Below are 25,942 nucleotides of genomic sequence, written 5' to 3'. Positions count from 1 at the left end.
TTTTTTTGCTCTTGATGAAAGAAGAGGATGTTGTGTACTGAGCTCAGGCTAGTGTAGTGTGTGCAGTGTATAGGACTGTGTGCAATGAGTTTGCATGCTTATTATGTGTATGCATTAGTAGTGCTGTGTGCACTGTGTGTGAGGTTGTGGGTCTGCTGAGCAGTATGTTGATGTGCAGGAGGCAGAGCCTTTGTGAGTGATATAATCTGTAGATTATTATTATTATTATTATTATTAATATTTATTTATATAGCACCATTAATTCCATGGTGCTGTACATAAGAAGGGGTTACATCAAAATACAAATATCAATTACAGTAAACAAAACTAACAATGACTGACTGGTACAGAGGGCCGAGGACCCTGCCCTTGCGGGCTTACATTCTATAGGATTATGGGGAAGGAGACAGTAGGTCGAGGGTTGCAGTAGCTTCAATGGTGTTGAGTTGGCTGTGTGGTCTTTACAGGCTGTAAGCTTCTTTGAAGAGATGGGTTTTCAGGTTTCTTTTGAAGGATCCAAAAGTAGTGGATAACCGGATGTGTTGGGGCACTGAATTCCAGAGGATGGGTGATATTCGGGAAAAGTCTTGGATGCGATTGGGTGAGGAGCGAATAAGCGTGGAGGAGAGGAGGAGGTCTTGGGAGGACCGGAGATTACGTGAGGGAAGATATTGAGAGATTAGTGTGGAAATATACGGAGGAGAAAGATTATGGATGGCTTTGTAGGTCAGTGTTAGTAATTTAAACTGGATACGCTGAGAAATTGGGAGATAGTGAAGGGATTTGCAAAGAGGGGAAGCAGGAGTGTAGCGAGGAGAGAGATTAATTAGTTGGGCAGCAGAGTTAAGGATGGACTGGAGGGGTGTGAGAGTGTTAGAAGGTAGGCCACAGAGGAGTATGTTGCAGTAGTCGAGGCGGGAGATGATTAGGGCATGCACGAGCATTTTGGTAGAGTGTGGGTTGAGGAAAGGACGGATTCTGGAAATATTTTTGAGCTGGAGGTGACAGGAGGTGGAGAGAGCTTGGATGTGCGGTTTGAAGGACAGGGCAGAGTGTAGGGTTACTCCGAGGCAGCGGATTTTGGGGGCAGGGGAAAGTGTGATTTCATTTATTTTGATAGATAGATGAGGTAGGGAAGATATGCGAGATGGAGGAAAGATAATTAGTTCAGATTTGTCCACATTGAGCTTGAGGAAGCGAGAGGAGAAGAAGGAGGATATGGCTGATAGACACTCTGGGATTCTGGAGATCAGAGAGGTGACATCTGGGCCAGAGAGGTAGATCTGAGTGTCATCGGCATATAGATGGTACTGGAAGCCATAGGACCTTATGAGTTGTCCCAGGCCGAGTGTATAGATTGAGAAGAGTAAGGGTCCTAGGACAGAGCCTTGAGGGACACCAACAAAGAGGGGGCGAGATGAAGAGGTAGTATGGGAGTAGGAAACGCTAAATGTGCGGTTGGCAAGGTATGAGGAGATCCAGGATAGGGCGAGGTCTTTGACCCCAAAGGAAGAGAGGATCTGTAGTAGGAGGCAGTGGTCAACTGTGTCAAAGGCAGAGGACAGGTCTAGGAGGAGGAGTATAGAGAATTGTCTGTTAGCTTTGGCTGTAAAAAAGTCATTAGTAATTTTGGTCAGGGCAGTCTCAGTGGAATGGCAGAGCCCTGTGTGAATGGTATTCCCAGGAAGCTGGGAGACAATAATCAATTTTTGATAGAATGACCCCCTGTTGGCACTATGGGTTGGCAGATGGTATACTGCTCTCGGCTTTGGACAGAGGGGGGATATGCAGCATTGCTGGGAAGAACAGGGTTAAATCCCAGCTCTGCAGTGTTTGATTAGAAGCACCTGCATGATTTCTTTAAGAAGCAGAAAGTAGATTCATTGTGGGACCAGCTAAGATATGAACTGTAGCTGAGAGAGAGACATGCCAGAGTCTCTCTCTGAATGGAGTGACTGGGGAGTTACTCTGCTGGATGTAGCAGAGGCAAATATGCTGGCTGGGGAGTCAGCTCAGGGAAGCTGACCAGACTGGACATGTCTTGGAGCTAAATCTCTCTCTGAGAAGAGTTTGCACAGGCCTTGTGCATAGAACAGCATGTATCAATTGTTGCTATGTACTATAGCTGTTTTGTTAGATCAAGCTGGGGCTAGTTAAGCCAAGTATGAGTAGTTAGGGTCTGTTCTGTTTAGTTATGGCCTCGACAAGGCTAAGGATTTATGTTTGTGAACTTGTTTCAGTGCTGTGCAACCTGTGGAAACCAATAAAAACTGCACGTGTTTGGACCAAAACTATATTGCCTGTGTGAACTCTACCTAACACTTTGTACTTAATGAGAACATACCAGAATCAATGAAGTATAAAATACATATTCCTAAGGAAGGTACTCTCAAATAAATAGTATAGAATACATAAAGAACACAGAGAGTTTAAATACCAAAACACAAAATATGGATGCACCACAAAGTGTGCTAAATTAATAGTTAATCAACAAAGACAAATTCCGTAAAATTACAAACTGTCTTTATTATTTATCAAAAATACAACAAACGACATGTACAATAAAAGATTAGATCCATATTGGAAATCAGTTAGTAAAAGAGCAGGCGTGCAGCAATGTTAACCATGAAAGCAATGGAGGGTACAATGTGAACATATTGGGGAACCCCAGACATGCATAACTTAAAGCTATTCATAAATAAAGTGCATAACATATAAATGCATGTATTGAGGCACCACCACATGTCACAAAAAGGCAGGGCAGCAGAACACTGAATATACAGTGCCAGGCATTGTTATACCTAACCAATCATATAACATCATATGACAAAGCTAAGATAGCTCAAGCAAGTAATAATGGCCAGTTAATTGCTACACAAGCACTAAGGACGGTAACACCAGATCATCTTACCCATGCTAATGCCCAACCAATGCGCAGGTGCCCCGACGCACGTTTCACTGTTGCTTCCTTGTGGGGCAATGCCTTTTATTGTACATATGGTTTGTTGTATTTTTGATATATAATAAAGACAGTTTGTAATTTTATGGAATTTGTCTTTGTTGATTAACTATTATTTTAGCTCACTTTGTGGTGCATCCGTATTTTGTGTTTTGGTATTTAAACTCTGTGTTCTTTATGTATTCTACACTTAGTACCTAATACCTACCAGAGTGGGTGAATCTCTAAGGGCATAATGTGTGACTGGTGGGCATAGCCATGCCCTGTTAAACCCATGCTTGTCCCATATTAGAATATATGGACAAAACTAGCATCAAATGTCACAATATGTTTTTTTGTAACTTCTGAGTTGCGCAAAAATATTGCCACTTATTAAGTTGTTTATGCCAGAATTCTTGCATAACCACCTTAATAAATCGGACCTTTAGTGTTTTATTTTAGTTGTCATTATATATCAGGAATATTTAATTGGAACCATATAGCCCTAGTCTTCATTTGCATTCTTTTTAAAATCACTTTTCATCTTGTCTTGGGGTATTCGTTGCTGTTTCTTGTGCCTGATTCTTCAACTTGGTGCACACAATTCATGGATATTGTGCAAAGACAAAAATTGTCTTTATTTTTTACTTTACATTTTTCGTGCCTTTTTAGTACAAAGAGTTGCACATTTTGCAAAATATTGCAAGATTTGTGGAAGGGGTTATAGGAGGTGGGTGTGGGGGGAGGATTTCTGTAATTCATGAAATCACACTGGAGGAAAACTAGAGTACATTTCCAAAAATGTTTACGACTATTCAAAAAGTTGAAAATTATGAATCAGGCAAAATTATTTGGAAACCTTTGTCAAAATAAAAAAAAATCTAGATGAACACATAAAGTGACTTAAAAAGAGGCGCAAATGAAAAAATGAATATACTGTTAACCCCTTCATGACCTTGCCGTTTTTTGCAATTCTGACCAGTGTCCCTTTATGAGGTAATAACTCAGGAACGCTTCAACGGATCCTAGCGATTCTGAGATTGTTTTTTCGTGACATATTGGGCTTCATGTTAGTGGTAAATTTAGGTCGATAATTTCTGAGTTTATTTGTGAAAAAAACGGAAATTTGGCAAAAATTTTGAAAATTTCGCAATTTTCACATTTTGAATTTTTATTCTGTTAAACCAGAGAGTTATGTGACACAAAATAGTTAATAAATAACATTTCCCACATGTATACTTTACATCAGCACAATTTTGGAAACAAATTTTTTTTTTGCTAGGAAGTTATAAGGGTTAAAATTTGACCAGTGATTTCTCATTTTTACAACAAAATTTACAAAACCATTTTTTTTAGGGACCACCTCACATTTGAAGTCAGTTTGAGGGTTCTATATGGCTGAAAATACCCAAAAGTGACACCATTCTAAAAACTGCACCCCTCAAGGTGCTCAAAACCACATTCAAGAAGTTTATTAACCCTTCAGGTGTTTCACAGCAGCAGAAGCAACATGGAAGTAAAAAATGAACATTTAACTTTTTAGTCACAAAAATGATCTTTTAGCAACAATTTTTTATTTTCCCAAGGGTAAAAGGAGAAACTGGATGATGGATGTTGTTGTCCAATTTGTCCTGAGTACGCTGATACCTCATATGTGGGGGTAAACCACTGTTTGGGCGCACGGCAGGGCTCGGAAGGGAAGGAGCGCCATTTGACTTTTTGAATGAAAAATTGGCTCCAATCTTTAGCGGACACCATGTCGCGTTTGGAGAGCCCCCGTGTGCCTAAACATTGGAGCTCCCCCACAAGTGACCCATTTTGGAAACTAGACCCCCCAAGGAACTTATCTAGAAGCATAGTGAGCACTTTAAACCCCCAGGTGCTTCACAAATTGATCCGTAAAAATGAAACAGTACTTTTTTTTCACAAAAAAATTATTTTAGCCTCAATTTTTTCATTTTCACATGGGCAACAGGATAAAATGGATCCTAAATTTTGTTGGGCAATTTCTCCTGAGTACACCAATACCTCACATGTGGGGGTAAACCACTGTTTGGGCACATGGTAAGGCTCGGAAGGGAAGGAGCGCCATTTGACTTTTTGAATGAAAAATTATCTCCATCGTTAGCGGACACCATGTCGCGTTTGGAAAGCCCCTGTGTGCCTAAACATTGGAGCTCCTCCACAAGTGACCCCATTTTGGAAACTAGACCCCCCAAGGAACTTATCTAGAAGCATAGTGAGCACTTTAAACCCCCAGGTGCTTCACAAATTGATCCACAAAAATGAAAAAGTACTTTTTTTTCACACAAAATTTCTTTTAGCCTCAATTCTTTCATTTTCACATGGGCAACAGGATAAAATGGATCCTAAAATTTGTTGGGCAATTTCTCCTGAGTATGCTGATACCTCATATGTGGGGGTAAACCACTGTTTGGGTGCACGGCAAGGCTCGGAAGGGGAGGCGTGCCATTTGACTTTTTGAATGGAAAATTAGCTCCAATCGTTAGCGGACACCATGTCGCGTTTGGAGAGCCCCTGTGTGCCTAAACATTGGAGCTCCCCTACAAGTGACCCCATTTTGGAAACTAGACCCCCCAAGGAACTTATCTAGATGCATAGTGAGCACTTATAACCCCCAGGTGCTTCACAGAATTTTATAACGCAGAGCCGTGAAAATAAAAAAATAATTTTTCTTTCCTCAAAAATGATTTTTAGCCCAGAATTTTTTATTTTCCCAAGGGTAATAGGAGAAATTGGACCCCAAATGTTGTTGTCCAGTTTGTCCTGAGTACGATGATACCCCATATGTGGGGGTAAACCACTGTTTGGGCGCACGGCAGGGCTCGGAAGGGAAGGCACGCCATTTGGCTTTTTGAATGGAAAATTAGCTCCAATCATTAGCGGACACCATGTCGCGTTTGGAGAGCCCCTGTGTGCCTAAACATTGGAGCTCCCACACAAGTGACCCCATTTTGGAAACTAGACCTCCCAAGGAACTAATCTAGATGTGTGGTGAGCACTTTGAACCCCCAAGTGCTTCACAGAAGTTTATAACGCAGAGCCATGAAAATAAAAAATAATTTTTCTTTTCTCAAAAATGATTTTTTAGCCCACAATTTTTTATTTTCCCAAGGGTAACAGGAGAAATTGGACACCAAAAGTTGTTGTCCAGTTTCTCCTGAGTACGCTGATACCCCATATGTGGGGGTAAACCACTGTTTTGGCACACGTCAGGGTTCGGAAGGGAAGTAGTGACGTTTTGAAATGCAGACTTTAATGGAATGCTCTGCGGGCGTCAGGTTGCGTTTGCAGAGCCCCTGATGTGCCTAAACAGTAGGAACTCCCCACAATTGACTCCATTTTGGAAACTAGACCCCCAAGGGAACTTATCTAGATGTGTGGTGAGCACGTTCAACCCCCAAGTGCTTCACGGAAGTTTACAACGCAGAGCCGTGAAAATAAAAAATCATTTTTCTTTCCTCAAAAAAGATGTTTTAGCAAGCAATTTTTTATTTTCACAAGGGTAACAAGAGAATTTGGACCCCAATATTTGTTGCCCAGTTTGTTGTGAGTACGCTGATACCCCATATGTGGGGGTAAACCACTGTTTGGGCACACGTCAGGGCTCGGAAGGGAAGTAGTGACATTTGAAATGCAGACTTTGATGGAATGGTCTGCGGGCGTCACATTGCATTTGCAGAGCCCCTGATGTGCCTAAACAGTAGAAACACCCCACAAGTGACCCCATTTTGGAAACTAGACCCCCGAAGGAACTTATCTAGATGTGTGGTGAGCACTTTCAACCCCCAAGTGCTTCACAGAAGTTTATAACGCAGAGCCGTGAAAATAAAAAATAATTGTTCTTTCCTCAAAAATTATGTTTTAGCAAGTAATTTTCTATTTTTGCAAGGGTAACAGGAGAAATTGGACCCCAACAGTTGTTGCCCAGTTTGTCCTGAGTACGCTGGTACCCCAAATGTGGGGGTAAACCACTGTTTGGGCGCACGTCGGGGCTTGGAAGGGAGGGAGCACCATTTGACTTTTTGAACGCAAGATTGGCTGGAATCAATGGTGGCGCCATGTTGCGTTTGGAGATCCCTGATGTGCCTAAACAGTGGAAACCCCTCAATTCTAACTTCAACACTAACCCCAACACACCCCTAATCCTAATCCCAACTGTAGCCATAACCCTAATCACAACCCTAACCCCAACACACCCCTAACCACAACCCTAACCGCAACACAACCGTAACCCTAATTCCAACCCTAATCCTAACCCTAATCCCAACCGTAACCCTAATCCCAACCCTAACCACAACTGTAACCCCAACACACCCCTAACCCTATCCGTAACCCTAACCACAAGCCTAATCTTAACCCTATTTCAAACCCTAGCCCTAATTCCAACCCTAACCCTAAGGCTATGTGCCCACGTTGCAGATTCGTGTGAGATTTTTCCGCACGATTTTGGAAAAATCTGCAGGTAAAAGGCACTGCGTTTTGCCTGCGGATTTACAGCAGATTTCCAGTGTTTTTTTTGTGCGGATTTCACCTGCGGATTCCTATTGAGGAACAGGTGTAAAACGCTGCGGAATCCGCACAAAGAATTGACATGCTGCGGAAAATACAATGCAGCGTTTCTGCACGGAATTTTCCGCACCATGGGCACAGCGGATTTGGTTTTCCTTAGGTGTACATGGCACTGTAAACCTGATGGAAAACTGCTTCGAATTCGCAGCGGCCAATCCGCTGCGGATCCGCGGACAATCCGCTGCCAATCCGCTGCGGATCCGCGGCCAATCCGCTGCGGATCCGCGGCCGATCCGCTGCGGATCCGCGGCCGATCTGCTGCCGATCCGCTGCCGATCCGCGGCCGATCCGCTGCCGATCCGCGGCCGATCCGCCCAAATACTGTACTAGTGATTTTAGGGGCTGAAACATGCAAATTTCGATTTGCTACCTACTGTTAGTGCCTTCCTTTCTGTTACACAAAAGTGTCTGGCAGATGCTGACAGATGGTATAGATCATTGTGCTGCCTTTTTTTGGCTGTTGTCAAATGCAGCCATTGATATTATTAAAACATTTTTGACAGACTTCAGTCTGGGAGCAATGATCATGCACCGACTATTGTGACTTCATCAATATTCATTGCTTCCACCCCAGCTACAAAACTGATACAGATCTGTACTTTGTCAGTAATTTTTCAGTGTGATCTATGGAGCTGTCTTTCAAAACAACAACTATTACAGATCATCTGTAAGACAACTCATTCTCCACACTGTCATCTAAATCGCTAGTGTGTGGCCAAGCCAGCTAATCATCCGAGAGGACCTGTCGCTTGATGTCACGTTCACACTTCTCAGCACGTGATGTGGGTGCACCTGCAAGGGTTAATTTATCTCCTCTCACTCAATCCAGCACTCTACCTCTGTTAAAGGCTATAAAGTGAGCATAAATCACACACCGACACAGACTACACACATTGGATACACAACATGCTGCCACCACTCATCAAACCCATGGGGCGATGAGTCCGCAAATAATATGTAACTGTCAGACACTCTCTGAAAAGATATTGATTCTTTAGAGCATAGAAAGACCAGACTTATTAAAATTTGTAAGCCTTAATATAAAAATACAATGGTTACAAGAAAATATATAAAAAGATAAAAACAAAACAACACACAAATATGAAAAAACAGTTGTAAAATAAAAAGGGAGAAATAACAGAAAATACCTAGTTGTTCTTCTGCTTCCTTGTAGGTAGGGGAGAAAATGAATCATGGATCACAACCAGCATAGGCAGACCCCCACATGTGAACCACTTTTTTTTGTTTATCCCATCTTTTTTATACCTGACCCTGGGTTTGTGTTTCCAGGATGGCCTAGACTGGTATATTAAAATTGCTGTGTTGTAAATGGACTGTAAACTAATTAAGGGCAAGAACCTTGCATATTAAACCTTGTGCCTCCCCATTGCCTCTCCATATGAGACAGAGAGAGTTCTTTTTTCTATTCTTAGCACTTTGGGTATCAGCCAATCAGAATACTATTTTCCACGGACAAGAGACGATAATCCCAAAATCTGTGTGCATGTGGAGGTGTCTTCCTTTTGGAGACGGCATGAATCAGAGCCTGGCTGCACAGTTGCCACCAGATATGTTTTTCTCTAAAACATTCTGGCTTTTTCAGGCAAAATATAGTTGGACTGAGAACAGGAGGTGATCGAATATTTTGTTGTCCAAATTCGCCAAGTTTGGCAAATTTTTCCCCAAAATTTGTTTGGCAGCAAATAAATTTTCCGAAAGTTGCATTTAGTTTAATTGTGCTGAAATGATGTGACGAACAGTGTGAAGTTTCCCAGTAGAGTATGTTGCTTATTTTAACGTTTTTAAGAGGCACTAGTACATTGGAAATGAGATGCAAAAGAAAGAGAGATGGCAGAGTTTGGCAAAGGACAATGTGTTAGTCATGATGCTTGTTATGGACATATGAGTTCTGTTACTTGTAGAGAGAAAATATCCAGCTCCCCTAGAAAAATGTTTTTTTTTTTAATATAAAAACAATATTTTATTGGTATACTCTTAAAAAGGGTTAAAATATGAAACACGTGGTCCATGCGTTTTGAGCGTTGAACACTCATTTTTCAAATGGGAGCCGGTCCAAGGTTTCTTTCGTGCATCGCACCCATTGTGGATTTCTTGTCTGGATCTGGTGCACTGATGTGAACACTTCTCTCTCTTTGTTTGTGTGAATTCTGTACCTGTTCACAATTTTCATTATGTAAAACAGTAACATTTTCTATAATGTAAAATTAGCTGTAAGTGAAATGATAAGTGGGATATAAGCGCCGACAAAATGGATGAAGTAAATTAACGTTGAATGTGGAACAAAAATCTGGAGTGCAGAGAAAAAATGAGAAGCTATTTCCAGGAATTGTGAGGTACTGTATTTTGGGGAAGCCCATGTAGCATTATTTGACAGTAACAATCTACTGCAATTTGTAAAATTGTGACAAACGTTTATGAGCGATTTGCGCAAATCGAATTACACATTCAACGAGAATTGAATTGTGAGTCACATTGATTCGATCTTCTCTACCTAGTACCATAGGCAAAGACTTGACTAGTCCAGAGCCACCCAAGCTTGGCTTCTTCACCCACTGCTTTATTTGATTCACAGGTCTATACCATGTGTATGCTTAGTAAGAAACCTGTCAATTATCTTGAGCAGGGTTGGGCTTTTCAAATTATATTCCCTCTGAAACACCAGATATACCAGTGTGAGTGCTCACTTGCTGATTAGTCTAATCTGATTTCACTCAATTGAAGACAACTGAAGTGTAGAAGGTTGCGCAGTATGTGACCACCGTACATGCGATCACGTGACCACCCGCTCGCACAAGGCATACAGGGGAATCACATAGCGTGACTGCAGACTTTTCATTTCAGCCTTGATAAGGAATACATTTAAGATAAATGCATCCCTTATAGGGAATCTGTCACCAGGTAATTGCTATGTAATCTGAGAGCAGCACAATGTGTGAGTGTGTGTGTGGGGGAGTTATACACAGCTCAATATTTCAGCTCCTAAACCTGCAACAGAGAAAACTGAATTTATCATAACTTCTGCACTCAGTATACTAAGTGATACATCACTGAATTCACGGTATCTGTCTCTACGTCATACTGCTGTCAGACTACATAACAAAACTTGCTGACAGATTCTCATATAATGCCCCAAGAATTATATACTGTATGCATCATGGAGTGAGTATTGATGTATGGAGCAGGCTCTTGAGATGAATCCGTTTCACACGTGGTTGATTCTGGCTAAATTAAATAGCCGACATCTCTGTCAAACAGCCACAGTGAGAGATAAATTCAGACTGCAGCTGTTAACCGTTGAGATGCCACAGTGCATCTCTGACAACAGCAAGTAAGTGGCATTTTTGCCGTTGCACCAGCTTCCATTGAAGTAATACCATGTTCTGCTGAAAGGCCCTTCATTGCTGCCATCTTGGCACTCCTATACAGCACAGCCATGGTATTGCAGTTTGTAGCATAAGTATGAAAAGGTGGAGAAGTTGGCTAACACCCTCCCTGAAGACTCCCGTGGTTATATTTGTGTGAAATATTGTATATTGTATTACATGTTTTATCCTTAAAGGTTACAGTTTTCCTGTTTAGTCAGGGTTATCTGTAGGATAGCCCACAGTGGGGAAAAATAATTTGGCATGAGGAGTTACTTCCTGTTTTTCAGAGACTAAGTTCTGATAAGAGGAAGGAGGACTCTCAGAGGGAAGTATTTGGGTGTATGCTGAAGAAAGCCAGTAATGCAAAAAAGTAGCAAGCCTTACTGCAGAAAAACAACAGGGGTGGCAGAATCTCCTCTCGGCAGGCTAGTTGAGGAACCTAATAGAGGAGGTTTAGAGTGCAAGTAAAGTGTTAACCAGAGTTGGAGGTTTGCAGTATAGAATACAGGATCAACAAGGCTGGAGCATGTCAGTAAGGTGGTTATTCTGTCCCCGAGGCCTCTGGCTGCAAATATGGCTCTGTGAGATGCTGAATCACTTCACCTTACTTACAATTGGCGACGGTCGCAGATAGCTTACCTCAGCTGCAGGCACACATGTTATGATGAATCCAGAAGAGACTTTGATTTCCTTAAGAATTCTTGTTGAATGCATGCAAACAGCAGCTGGTAAAAAAGACTTTCTTAAGACTAGCTGAAAGCACATGTGCCTCTAATGAAGCCAGGATGGAGACTGAGACACAGGGAGAAGAAGAAGGAAGTGACATGACACCCAGCAGAGGGAGACAGAAGGGACAAACTTCATGGAAAGGGAGGATTTCAGCTATCTAAAACACAGGAACACATAGCAACAATAAACAATATGAGAGACTGCCATACAGCATGTAAAATGTACAGGACAGTCTGTAAAATGTCTCATTCATGGGACATAACAGTGGTAGCTAGTGAGAGCTCCCTTACAGAGTTCATAGATTGCAGCATTGGGAATAGTGGCTATCACATATCACATTGACTCGGGTAGTCATGTACCAAGAAGATCGCGATGCTCAACCAGCTGTACCATAGAAATGTCCTCCACAAGAATTGTCCCATCGTATAAAACTACCATGCAGGTGCCTCTGTCATGTGTCACAGAAGAAACTGTATCCAAGAACTGTACCTGCTACCATTTGTATATACAGTAGTTCCAACACCTAGTAAAGAAGAGTTTATTTTTCTAAAGGTGTTTTCTTTGTTCTTCAATAATGCGAAGAGTCCCCAGCTTCATCGTGACACGGTGGAGTCCATCTTGAGAATGACGTTTATTGTAAAGAACTCTGGTGCACACACTTTTTGACTCATCAGTAAGGTGGTCAGGGCCACATTCCCCCCTTACAAGCAATCAGTTCCCTGAGAGGACTAAAAAATAAGATTAAAGAAGACAAAAAGGTATTAAAAGTAAAAAAAATATATAAAAATTTAAATCACCCACTTTTTCCTCATGAAAAAATTAAGAAATTTAAAACAAACAAAGAAAAATCTGGTATCTTTGCATTCGTTAAAGTTCTGTCTATCAATATATAAAAATAATTAACCCATGTAGTATACCGGTACATTGTAAAGAGAAAAACAAAATCAAAATACCAGAATTACAGCTTTTTAGACATCACACTTGGATTTTTTTACATTGTTCATTAAAACAATACGTCCCATAAAAAATAAGCCTTCATATTGCTATGTAAGGATACAGAGGGGAGAACCCCAAATTTAATCGATCTCTAAGAAGCCATAAAAACTAACCTTTATAAGTATTATTGTTATTATTATTATATTAAGCAGGGTAATAATATGAAATTATTGTTATAAAATATCTAATCATAATTAGATATTTTATAACAATAATTTCATATTATTACCCTGCTTAATATAATAATAATAATAATAATAATAATACTTATAACGGTTAGGTTTTATGGCTTCTTAGAGATCGATTAAATTTGGGGTTCTCCCCTCTGTATCCTTACATAGCAATATGAAGGATAATCTGTTTTTAATACATTTTGAATTGAAAGGACCAACCTGGATTGTCATAACTATCTATCAGAACAGGACATATATTTAGCACACACGTTCCCCCAACATGTTTCACCGCAGTTGCGGCGTCATCAGGGTATAGGACAATAATATCGCTATGTCGACAGAAAATAAAAAAGTTATGGCTCTTGGAAGAAAAGGAGGAAAAAAAATATAGCTTATCGTTAAGGGGATAATACACACAATCACTTTTATTTTTTGTCTTAAACAAATATCACATAGCTCTCCATATAACGTATATTTGACTTTATTTTTCCTTGTATTATTTGTGCAAAAAAATAGAATATATTTTTAGTTAGAAGCTTCTGGCAATTTCCAAGCAAGCCTAGATTGTCGTGTCTAAACACCGGTATGTCTATTTCAGATGCCTTGTGAATATTTATCTGTTGAGATAATGGAACGATGGATCCTGAGTAAGTGTCATGTCTGTTCATTCAAAGAATGTCATTCAATCTCTGGTCCTGTAGAGTCAGAGTGATGTCTGGAAACCTGCGAATATGATCAGAGACAGATTCTTCAGTAATTGATATCAGGGTGATCTTTTGGATGTTTATTATTTCCCATGACACAAAAACATTCCACTACTCTGCACTATCTATATCAGGGGTGCACAACCTTCCTTGGTCCAGTGGCCACGTTGTCATACTGAACCAATCCCAAGGGCTGCAGTTGAAATTAAAGGGGGTATTACCTTCTGTAACATTGATGGTGAATCGAAAGTTTTCACCATAGATGTTTGATAGGTGGAAATTCTCTATACAGGAGTCCTAACTCCACCAATCAGCACTCTAATAGAACATTCACACTGAGCTTTTTTTTTTTTTTACAAGGATTTAGAAATAGATTCTACACTGAAATTGACATGAAACACACCTTTAAAAATCTATAAATAAGCTTCTGATTGACTTTAATATGAAAAAGCTCCTGTGGTGCACAAAATGCTGTTTTTCTCTCCTTATTTTGACCATTTACCATTAAAATCAATAGGAAGCAATTTTTTACATATATTTTGTAGGAAAATCCACTTCTAAATCCTCATAATAAACTATGTGAATATACCCTAATGAGGAAAAAGTCTTGAACACACAAGGATTTTGTTACGAGTTTTGTGCTTACTGCCTAACATTTTATATGTACAACTAGATGGTGGCCCAATTCTAACGCATTGGGTATTCTAGAATATGTATGTATGTAGCAGCCACATAGTATATAGCACAGCCCACGTAACACAGACAGCCATATAGTATATTGCAAAGCCACGTAGTATATAAGAGCCACGTAGTATATAGCATCCACGTAGTATATAACACAGCCACGTAGTATATAGCACAGCTCCATAGTATATAACACAGCCCACGTAGTATATATCAGCCACGTAGTATATAGCACAGCCACATAGTATATAGCACAGCAACGTAGTATATAGCACAGCCACGTAGTATATAGCAGCCATGTAGTATATAGCAGCCACGTAGTATATAACACAGCCCACGTAGTATATAACACAGCCCATGCAGTATATAGCACAGCCCACGCAGTATATAACACAGCCCATGTAACACAGACAGCCACGTAGCATATAGCACAGCCACGTAGTATATAGCAGCCCACGTAATATATAGCACAGCCCACGTAATTTATAGCACAGCCCACGTAATATATAGCACAGCCCACACAGTATATAACACAGCCCACGTAGTATATAGCAGTGTGGGCACCATATCCCTGTTAAAAAAACATTAAAATAAAAAATAGTTATATACTCACCCTCCGGCGTCCAGCGAAGCTGTGCCGATGCGCGCGATGCTGCCGCCAGCTTCCGCTCCCAGAGACCGCTATGTCATCAGGGTAATTTCGCAATGCATCTCTGGGAACGGAAGCTGGCCGCAGCATCGCGCGCGTTGGTGGATGTCTGAAGGTGAGAATAATGATTTTTTTTAATTATTATTTTTAACATTAGATCTTTTACTATTGATGCTACATAGGCAGCATCAATAGTAAAAAGTTGGTCACACAGGGTTAATAGCAGCGTTAACGGAATGCGTTACACCGCGGCATAACGCGGTCTCTTAACGCTGTCGTTAACCCTGTGTGAGCGCTGACTGGAGTATGGAGCGGGCACTGACTGGACAGAAGTAGGGAGGGGTGACTTCATGGCTGGACTGTGCTTCCTACAGTGGAGCGAGCCACAGACACGGAAGGCCACTTTTCTAATTGACAACTTACTGAAGCACATTTCTTCTTGGTTTCTACTACCTCCTTAGACAGAACAACATCAGTGAAGTAGCAGTTTGAATATTGAAAGCGTCACCCTTCATGTAGACACTTTTCCATGTCAGAAGACCTGTATCTGCAGCACCCAGGCTTGGTGTATGCACCCATAGTCCAAGGCTGGGGGCTCACATATAGTCCTTCTGACATGGGGACATCCATTTATCTGTATATCATCAGCTCCTATCAGATACTTCCATCTACCTTCTCCACAACACATTGGTCTATCTTGTCAAGTATATGAACACACATGGGAACATTCTCACATATATGATCTATATTATACAAAATACAGTTAAATTGAACCTACGAGGAGATTCATGACTAGTTCAAGGCAGGTTCCCAATAGCTTCTCCCCCCACCCCGCTCCTCTAGACTGGCAGATCTCTTGCTATTTATCTGTATAAGAAGAGACCTGTCAGTCTAGGGGAGCAAGGTAGGGAAAAGCTCCTGAGAACCTGCCTCTTGGACTAGTCACCTGAAATGTTTTTTTCCCAGGCCAGCTTTCCAAAGCTTGTTTCTCTGAAATATCTCAATATTTCAGAGTAAAGCATGCATATAATGCAGCCAGAATCTGATTCATGCTGGTGGTTCAGGCAGCATGAATTAGATGACATATATAAATACAGCTCTGTCAAAAATGAAGAGACCTCTGTCATGGCCAGCCCAATCTCCAGATCTCAACCCCATTGAAAACCTTTGGAAATTCGGAGACATGTTGTCAGAAGTTTATAGAATAAATGAACAATTTACATTTTACTCAAAAATATACCTATAAAGAGAAAAATCGGACAAACTGAACATTTTGCTGTGGTCCCTTAATTTTTGCCAGAGCTGTATATAAATCTCTACATTTGTAGTCTGTACTTTTGCGACTTAATTCCTGAATATATTTACACATCCTATGGGATTTATTGGATTAGCTTCCCTGATGAACCAAACAACATCTGTCATCATTTCCTAATGACAAATATTACAATGTGTAATGTCATTCTATAGTATTGTCATATCTTCTATGTCATCGGCACACATTCTGATTGTATATGTATGTATACAGCTTTAAGATTTAACCGTATACAGTACATATTTCTATAAGTGGATGACTATTATGCAATTTATTTCTGGAATGTACTTACCACAGATCAGGTGATAATTTCCTGATCACTAAGGATCCCATCGTCAGCTCTGGGTGTCAGACTAGTTGGATCACCAGATATCAGAAATCTCCCACCTTTGTGCATTAATAAAACATCTACAACGTTTAAGGATATTCTTTATTAATTTGATCTAGTTAACCATATTTTAAAAAAACAAGATATGGCCAGCCACGTTATTTTCATAAGCTAGGAAAACCCAGACCCTATAACATATCTATCTCCTTCTTATCACCATCTAGTCCAAAATATACTGTGTGATTGTGACAATTTATTTTTGGCAAGAGAATAAATCTTCTTACGAATGAATCTTTTTAAAAGATGGAGGTCCTATATGAAGTCCCCTCCTCTGTTAACACAGTATGTACTAGTAGGGTATTTTCGAATCGATCCTAGGAAGCCTAATACGATAAATGAAAAGTAGGCTTACGAGATGTTAGGGACATTTGTTTGTTTCAGTGGGGACTTTTAAGGTATAGAAAAACTTTTGAATGATAATGCAAAATTAGTATTAAACAAAAAACTAAACCAAAAAACTAATTTATATTAACTTTATTTCAAATATAGGAATAACAAACCAACACAACCCCTAAAAAAACCTTTTCTATATAAGAATAGGTTAAAATTGGCCTATTTGTTCATGGGCAAAAACAGAAGGTTAGGGGGTACCCGACTATACTCTGATCACTACGCGTCCCTACGGTACTCCCTGCCTATCTGCGGAGGTTGGCACCCTCTTGGACGCAATGTGGCGCCCCCGCTCCTCGGCGGCTGTCCCTGGATGCCCTGCGGGTCCCTAGTAATTGGATATTAAGGACACATCACAGTTGCCCACACCTAGGGCAGACCTATACATGAACAAATAAAAAATGCCAAATGATCTTCCACTATGGTGCCTCAACAATGAAGTTAAACAAAGTGCCTCAAAGGACTTGATGAAGCAACCTGTGGCACCCCTACCCGTGTGCTCTAAGCCTCCTTCACTGGCTATTAGGCCCTTACACCTCCCTACCAGGACTGCCCTGCCTGACAGCGGAGGTTGGCACCCTCTTGAGCGCAAAATGGCGCCCCCGCTCCTCGGCGGCTGTCCCTTGTAGCCCTAGGCCAACCCCTACACCAAAGGATGATTCTGTAGGGAAATGCCTATGGAGCTGTACTAGTGGGCTACCATGGAAATATAAATATGTAGTGACCTCAACAGAAATTACACAGATGAACCAGCCACAGTATCTATATATCATACAATGGCTCCATTGGTGGCTATAAGGACGCACACAAAAAAATAAAAAATAAATGAGATCATTTCTTATACACTAATACAACTCATTTTCACCGATATGGATTTTTGCAGAGTGCACACATAGTGAAAGATCAAAAATACAAATAAAAAACCTGATACACTTATCTGTGTTCAGGTCTCGCCTCTACGCGTTTCCCCCCCATGATGTGGTTCCTCAGGAGGCATATGGGAAAAAGAGCCGTGTGATGCAATCACATCGGAGATATGCTGTGCCTGGTTGTAGGTGCCCATGAACAAATAGGCCAATTTTAACCTATTCTTATATAGAAAAGGTTTTTTTAGGGGTTGTGTTGGTTTGTTATTCCTATATTTGAAATAAAGTTAATATAAATTAGTTTTTTGGTTTAGTTTTTTGACTTTTAAGGTATCCCTGTTATTATTTTTATGCCTCTGCTTCTAGTTGGATTTCTGCTGTCACACAGTGCCCTGAACTTACACCAGGGAAGCTTGGAGCTTTGGAAATCGGCTCTTCAGGGTTCCCAATGTATCACACTGATCCGGGATGACGTTCTGCTAATTCACCGTGTTACCGAGGATTTCTTTGGCAGCTTAAAAGGGTATGTTACAAATAATACACAAAGTTAGGTTATAGAGTTGTAATTGCTAAGGGAAGCTATTCTTTCTTCTTTCTTTAAAGTGACCTTACACAATCTGAGAACTATTTGGGGACAACTACTTCTAATATTACATAGACTTTGTCAGTATTTTGTTGTCGTGTCACATTCACGGAAATGTAAACTATTTTGTTCCAATGACTACATTCTCAGATGGTACTTCTCAAAATATGCAAACCATAAATAACATTTTTCACATACTTTGACCACCACAGGCTCTCAGTTATACAAGCTTGATGTACAGGAAAGATATATATCTTGGTACCGTGTTAGCCAGTAGATAGAAAAATATTTAGAATTGAGAGTCCTCAGTGGTTGATACCTTTTAATGGCTAACTGTAACACTGTAACACTGAAAGCTTGATGTAGACATTTTAAATGCTTGAAATGTTTTTTCCCAAAAAAACAAGTAACTTGTTAATCATTTGGGGTCCAACCACTGGGACTCTAGCAATCCTGCGAACTGGGCTATGGGAGTGTCAGAGAAAGCCGAGCATTGTTCTCAAGCAGTCCCATTAACAATGAATGAAGCAGAAGTCAAGCAGGACCGCTTTCACTCCTTTCTAACTGGGGTTGCAGAGACCCGTTCTGGGGGCTTCTGAGAACGTTTTCGAGGCTCCTGAGCCCAGTTCTTGAGATCAGCAAGTTATATCCAATTCTTTTCATAGGATATTTTTTTTTAACCCCTTATATAGTGGAGGGAAACTTTTTCATTGCCTTCTGGATTACATATAAGTGCAAGTGCACACTGCATCTTTTACAATCCAGCAAACCCGCTGGATTTTTGCAGCAGAGTTTTTGAAGACACTAAAGGAAAACACTGGCTATGTTTTCACTGAAGCCTCTTCTTTGGCATCTTTCTCATCACTTTTGTGGCGCTTTCGCCATCCATGTCCTTCTTTTTTTTTTAACTGCATATATCAACATGTGAGCAACTTACAAACGGAAGCCGCCCGAGAAATGGACTGGTCACTTCTTTTTAGCTTCATAAGCTTGTAGATCCCGGTAAGGGTGATATGTCCTGTAATGCACTCACAGCAAGTAGCAATACCGAAAAAGAAATGTGCCAGGACCAAAATTCTGAAGTTTACAAATACATATATTCATTTTATTAAATACAAATATACACAAAAAAGAAAAAGGTGAGAAATCCCAATTGAATTGTGGGTAACTATTGGATTAGTTATTTTGGAGATTTTTCTTTATACTTAAAATATCACATTCCTGTGTCACCTGTTAATACCGCATCTCTGAATCATCAGGGTACTAGAAGGGTGAATTAAAACGCATCAAGGAGTATAAAATACATCCCACAATTATGCAAGTATATATATATATCATATTACTGAGTACATAAAATATATAGGAATCATTATTTAAAAGGGTATAGAACCCCCAATATAATGAATAGCAAAGTACATCAGGTATGTAGTGTGAACAAAGATAGGGATACTCACCCACCAGGCGCTGCAAACCGTCTACCCTGCTATTTATAATGCCCAAGGTCATCACCCTGGACACAACAGAGCTGTGTATATATCCAATGTACAATGCTTATGTACTTCACTATCTTTTGTGTCATCTTTTGTGATAAGGTATGGAAAACGAGTAGCGGATGTGAAGGAATGCAAAGAAAACTTCATGACACACAGGTCAGTCCAACTAGTGCAATATTATTGGAATACATTTCAGTAGATTTTTTACAGTCATAAATGCATTGAGTAAAAAGGGTTATTTTGTTTAAATCTCTGTAACGTAGACATAATGACTACTTCACCCTTCAGTAGACATCACTAACTACTTAGTGATTAGTAAAAGTATTAAAGTTACTACTAACCAGCTAAATGCTGAAAACACTAGTGTAGTTGGAGACTTTACCTCCTAAATCCACAAGAGGTAGAAAGGTGCATAGAAATGGGCACAACACTATCGTTACTACTCATCGTTATTATGTGTAGTATATAAGGGTTTATGTGACTAGTAATGAATTTCTTATCTACAAAGTGGCCAATTTCACCGTGCAAGACGTATGTTCCTCAGAGTGACAGTGAAGGAACTGCAGACGATTTTAGCTGATGAGCCAGGTCTTCTGGGTCCTAAGGTAATAAATCCAGCACATCATGTCAGGAATTTACACTATTTATTATGCTTTGCTTATATAGCGCTACCTTATTCCACAGTACTTTACATACATTATCATCACTGTCCCCAATGGGGCTCACAATCTAAATTGCCTATCAGTATGTCTTTGGAGTGCGGGAGGAAAACGGAAAACCCGAAGGAAACACATGCAAACACGGGGAGAACATACAAACTCCTTGCAGATGTTATCTTTGGTGGGATTTGAACCCAGGACCCCAGCGCTGTAAGGCTGCATGGCTAACCACTAAACCACTGTGCTGTCATATTATCATCTATATATATAAAGCTGAGTGTAGATATGTGTGTGTGTGTGTGTGTGTGTGTGTGTGTGTGTGTGTGTGTGTGTGTGTGTGTGTGTGTGTGTGTGTGTGTGTGTGTGTGTGTATCAAGCCATGCCCACTTCACATAGCCCCACTTGCAGACATGAGAACAAAAGCTGCTTCCTCAAAGGGCACTGAAACGTCTCAGCAGAGAGAAGCAAGACTTACAGACATGAGAATCGCAACTGCTTCCACCAGGACACAGGAAAAAGTTGGAAATTTGAAATACTTTGCATTTTGCTACCACTCAGACATCAGCTATCATTATAATTACAGTACAGTTAGTTACTATGCCTGGGCAACGCCGGGCTCTTCAGCTAGTAAACAATAAACACTATAATAAATATCATTTATAACTTCTGATAAAATTAGATTATGTCTTTCAGGCTTTGTTCGCATTTATGGCTTTATCCTTGTGTCGTGATGAGATTAACTGGCTAGTACGTCATGCTGAGAACGTCACCAAAACCAAGACACCAGAAGACTACGTAGATGTGTAAGATAAGCACAAACCTCTCATTTTATGGTATTTATCAGATGATTCATTTTCTGTCAAAGAGGTTCTGATAAGAAGCAGGGTCATGAGTAATGTTGAGCGATACCGTCCGATAGTTGAAAGTATCGGTATCGGATAGTATCGGCCGATACCCGAAAAGTATCGGATATCGCCGATACCGATACCCGATACCAATACAAGTCAATGGGACACCAAGTATCGGAAGGTATCCTGTATGGTTCCCAGGGTCTGAAGGAGAGGAAACTCTCCTTCAGGCCCTGGGATCCATATTAATGTGTAAAATAAAGAATAAAAATAAAAAATATTGATATACTCACCTCTCCGACGCAGCCTGGACCTTACCGATGTAACCGGCAGCTTCCGTTCCTAAGAATGAGCGCTTGAAAGACCTTAGATGACGTCGCAGCTTGTGATTGGTCGCGTGAGCGGTCACGCGACCGCCACGCGACCAATCACAAGCCGCAACGTCATCTAAGGTCTTTCAAGCGCTCATTCTTAGGAACGGAAGCTGCCGGTTACATCGGTAAGGTCCAGGCTGCGCCGGAGGGGTGAGTATATCAATATTTTTTATTTTTATTCTTTATTTTACACATTAATATCGATCCCGATACCGATTCCCGATATCACAAAAGTATCGGATCTCGGTATCGGAATTCCGATACCGCAAATATCGGCCGATACCCGATACTTGCGGTATCGGAATGCTCAACACTAGTCATGAGCAATTGCCAAGTACACCATATCCGAAATGAAGTGTAAAAGCACGAATATGTGCTTACAATGGGTATGTGTGAGATTCATAAAAAAATTGGATACCACGCGTACAAGAATCATGGATATGTGACGGAGCCCCAATGGGAATAGTAATGCACAAAAATTTGTCACCTTAATTATAATCTTTTTTGCATGTTTTCCCACCAGACACATAGCTGAGTTGATGTTTTTAATTGAAGAGGTCCGGGCGCTTGTGAGGAATAACCTTCCTATAATTCAGCGTTATTATCTACAGTATCTGGCAAAATTTGATGCTTTGATTCTCAGTGACATTATACAGGTAAGTGACACAGTATATATTCGTATATAAAATGGTTGACGTGCATGAATGTACTATTTTTTGCATACCCTCTCATGCAATGTATTTACCAGACCTAATCCAGGCCTAATTCTAAGATGCCAATCTGGCTGGGTTCACATTGCGCTGGTGCAGTCCGTTCAATGCATGCGTTAAATGGACTGCACCAACGCTAGTGCCTTTTAAGGATCGCGTTATGTGATCGCAATAGCGCAGATGCTCCACCTACGCTATCGGTGACGGACCCGGAAACCGTCCGAGGGTCCGTCACAGAATGACGGCACATCGCTAACACATGCCGATAATGACATGCGATAGCGATGCGCTACATAATGGCAGTCAATGGGTGCGCTAATGCATCTGTTACATAGCGTTAGTGCTGCTGTGTAACGGATGTCGTCAGCGTATTGCCATTGACGCAATGTGAACATCGCCTTAGTGATGAGTGAACATGCTGGGATAAGGTGTTATCTGAGCATGCTCGGGTGCTAGCCGAGTGTCTTCGGCGTGCTCGAATAATATGTTCCATTCCCCGTGCCTACATTCCTCGCGGCTGTTTAACAGCTGCAACACATGCAGGGATTACCTACCAAACATGCAATCTTCACATATGTTGCGCTGTTGAACAGCCATGTGACATGCAGTTGCATTGACTCAACCATATTTTTCAAGCACGCCGAAGGCACTTGGTTAGCACCTGAGCATGCTCAGATAACACCTTATCTCAGCACGTTCGCTCATCACTAATGCCAATGACTCACTACGATTCTGAATAGATCATAATAATCCCTGAAAATATACTTCTAGAATTTGACTGTTTGTCCAGAAGAGGAATCCGTGATCATGTCATCATTCGTCAGCACATTGTCTGCTCTCAACGTAAAGCAAGGTAATACACTTCTTACACAAAACTGTTCGAAATTTGGTTACCCTTTCATGCATTAAAGGTAATGAAGAAGAAGCAGGTATAAAGAGGGTCCCATGGAAATGGAAAAAATAAAACTGTCCCCTTTTCTTGCTTGAATATGCCATTACAGTCCTCCGTTCCGCAACAGTGGCAATACTTTTTGCCTGTCCCGCTCCTCTTATAGACCCTATAATGACTGCAAGGGTTACCTGTGAGAAATCCTGTCTCATTACTACATGCTTAAAACCACACATAGTAGAATTTTTTCCATGAAATGCAAAATCTGTGGTTGAGATCTGAGACATTTCCACCTCCAGATGCCGATCCTCACATTTTTGAACCCCCATCAAGATTTATCATATTGTAAACTTTTGTACATTTTCAGTCCAGAGTCCAAACCAAAAAATTGTGACAATTAATCAGTGCTTGACCTCACCCTAATAATTCCCAGAAAATCGACAAGCACATAGTCTTAACCTGACCAGAGGGGTTCTGATTAGGATTGTACTGAAAAAAATGCATGCATTAAATAAGCCTCACTAGATTCAGTTAAGGCGTCTGGCGTATGATTATATTTAATAAAACAACTGTATGCTATCTCAAGTTTAGATGAGCATTATATTATGTCCTGTAAGTATATCTACCGTAGTACCACTTACAAGAGGCTGTAAAGCACGAGAGTCTTTAAAGCATGTAGATTTTACAATAGGTTGTCATTAAAATGCTCTACTCCTTGGCTTCTACTGCCTCTATGTATCATTGTACATAAGATTGCAGAATGAGCTATCAGCTAAGCTAATTCTGAAAATGAGGGTTTGCCCTTTTTTTTTTTCCTCCTGAACTATGTTTTAAGTTAATTTCTACAATTTAGGAGATGACAGATAGGGCTTACAAACTGATGGGACAAGCTCACTGATGGATTCAGTCATTCCTCATTCTGCAGTTTGCTATGTACCGTGATACACAGAGGCTGTAGTAGAGAAAGTTTAAAATTCAAAATGAAAACCAGGGGCCTAACTACAATAAGTGCAGAGGTTGCAATTGCACCTGGGCCCTGGAGCCTAAAGGGCCCAAAAAGTTTCTTTGGGCGATATGAAAAGACCAATACTATTAAAGACTTGTAATAATTGGGAGCCCGTTGGAGCTCTTGCATTGGGGCCCACGAGCTTCGAGTTTTGCCACTGATGAAAAACTAAGTCAAAAGTACATTTTTTTAAAGACAAAAATACATATATTTAAATAAAAATGTCCCAGAGGTATGCGGGATATGTTCCTTGTTGAATAGCAGAATTTACTATTCAGTAAGAACAATGTCCTTACAAGTAACTGTGACTGATACTGGTGAAATAAGTACTGAACATGTCACCAATTTTCTAAGTAAGGCTAGGTCCACATTGCTTTAGGGCAATCCGTTTAATGGATCTGTTAAACGGATGTGCTAAAAATGAGCCCAAATTGTCTTATATTTTTGTCATCGTGTTAACGCATGTGGCTGCGCGTCTGCCTGCGTTTGCAATAGCGTTCAATGCAGAACGAACGCTTCCGTTCACTGTGTGTCACGAACTAACGGACCGTTGCAAACGCATGCCGATTTTGACATGTGTTAGGATCGGTTACAATAATGCAAGTCTATGGGTGCATTAACGTGTCCGTTGCATTGCGTTGGTGATGCTTACAAACGGATCCGTTAAACGGGTTGCCCAAACGCAATGCTGACCTAGCCTAAGCATATTTCTAAAGGTGCTGTTGACATGAAATTCACATCAGTTGTCGGTAACTATCTGTCCAATCGATACAGGCAGAGAAATCAAACCATATTTGTCCATAAATTAAGTTATGTGTAATAATGAGAAATAACACTGTGAAAAAACATTGTACGCCCTTCCTGAAATGTATTTAAAGGGAACCTGTCACCAGGTTTGGCCGATAAGAGATACGGCCATCACATTTCAGAGCTGATATACAGCATTCTATAATGATGTATATCTGCCCCCAAGCCGACCTGCAAGTGAAGAAAAATAACTTTTATTACACTCACCTGCGGGGCGGTCTGGTCCAATGGGTGTTGCTCTTCTTGGTCCGGCGCCTCCCTTCTTCTTGCAATGCTGCCCTCCTGCTTGCTTCGTGTGGATGACTTGTCTCCTCGGCATCGCAGTCCGGCGCAGGCGTACTTTTCTGCCCTGTTGTGGGCAGAGCAAAGCACTGCAGTGCGCAGGTGCCGGGAGAGGTCAAAGAGCCCCGGTGCATGCACATTGCAGTACTTTGCTCTGCCCTCGATAGGGCAAAGAGGTACGCCTGCGCAGGAGCACTGTGCAGAGGAGACTGTGTGGATGATGAAGGGATGCGTCATCCGCACGAAGCAAGCAGGAGGATGGGGATCATAAGAGGATGGGAGGCGCTGCACAAAGACCAGTGACACCCCTCGGACCGGACCGCCCTGCAGGTGACTATAAGAATGCTGTATATCAACCTTGAAAGGTGATGGCTGTATCTCTTATCGGCCAAACCTGGTGAAAGGTTCACTTTATTGCTTTGTGAAAAAGCAGCTTTATTTTCTTTCTCTGAAACCAATTGAGAGTTTCCTTTATTTTGTGTT

General features: G+C 40.9%; 1 protein-coding gene across 1 annotated transcript in view; it reads left to right on the top strand.

Moving 5' to 3' along the window:
- NCKAP1L (NCK associated protein 1 like) overlaps positions 1–25,942 on the top strand; it is a 325,756-nt gene that overhangs the window by 58,885 nt on the left and 240,929 nt on the right. The window contains exons 8-14 of the mRNA XM_077297911.1: positions 13,414–13,462; positions 18,175–18,331; positions 19,984–20,040; positions 20,393–20,489; positions 21,237–21,346; positions 22,289–22,421; positions 23,247–23,328. Of these exons, the coding sequence (XP_077154026.1) occupies positions 13,414–13,462; positions 18,175–18,331; positions 19,984–20,040; positions 20,393–20,489; positions 21,237–21,346; positions 22,289–22,421; positions 23,247–23,328 (685 nt within the window). The remainder of the gene's footprint in view (positions 1–13,413; positions 13,463–18,174; positions 18,332–19,983; positions 20,041–20,392; positions 20,490–21,236; positions 21,347–22,288; positions 22,422–23,246; positions 23,329–25,942) is intronic.

The sequence above is a fragment of the Ranitomeya variabilis genome, chromosome 3, assembly GCF_051348905.1.
Source record: "Ranitomeya variabilis isolate aRanVar5 chromosome 3, aRanVar5.hap1, whole genome shotgun sequence".
Taxonomy (NCBI): Eukaryota; Metazoa; Chordata; class Amphibia; order Anura; family Dendrobatidae; genus Ranitomeya; species Ranitomeya variabilis.
Note: the sequence above shows the minus strand (reverse complement) of the source record. Positions and strands in the feature narration are given on the sequence as shown.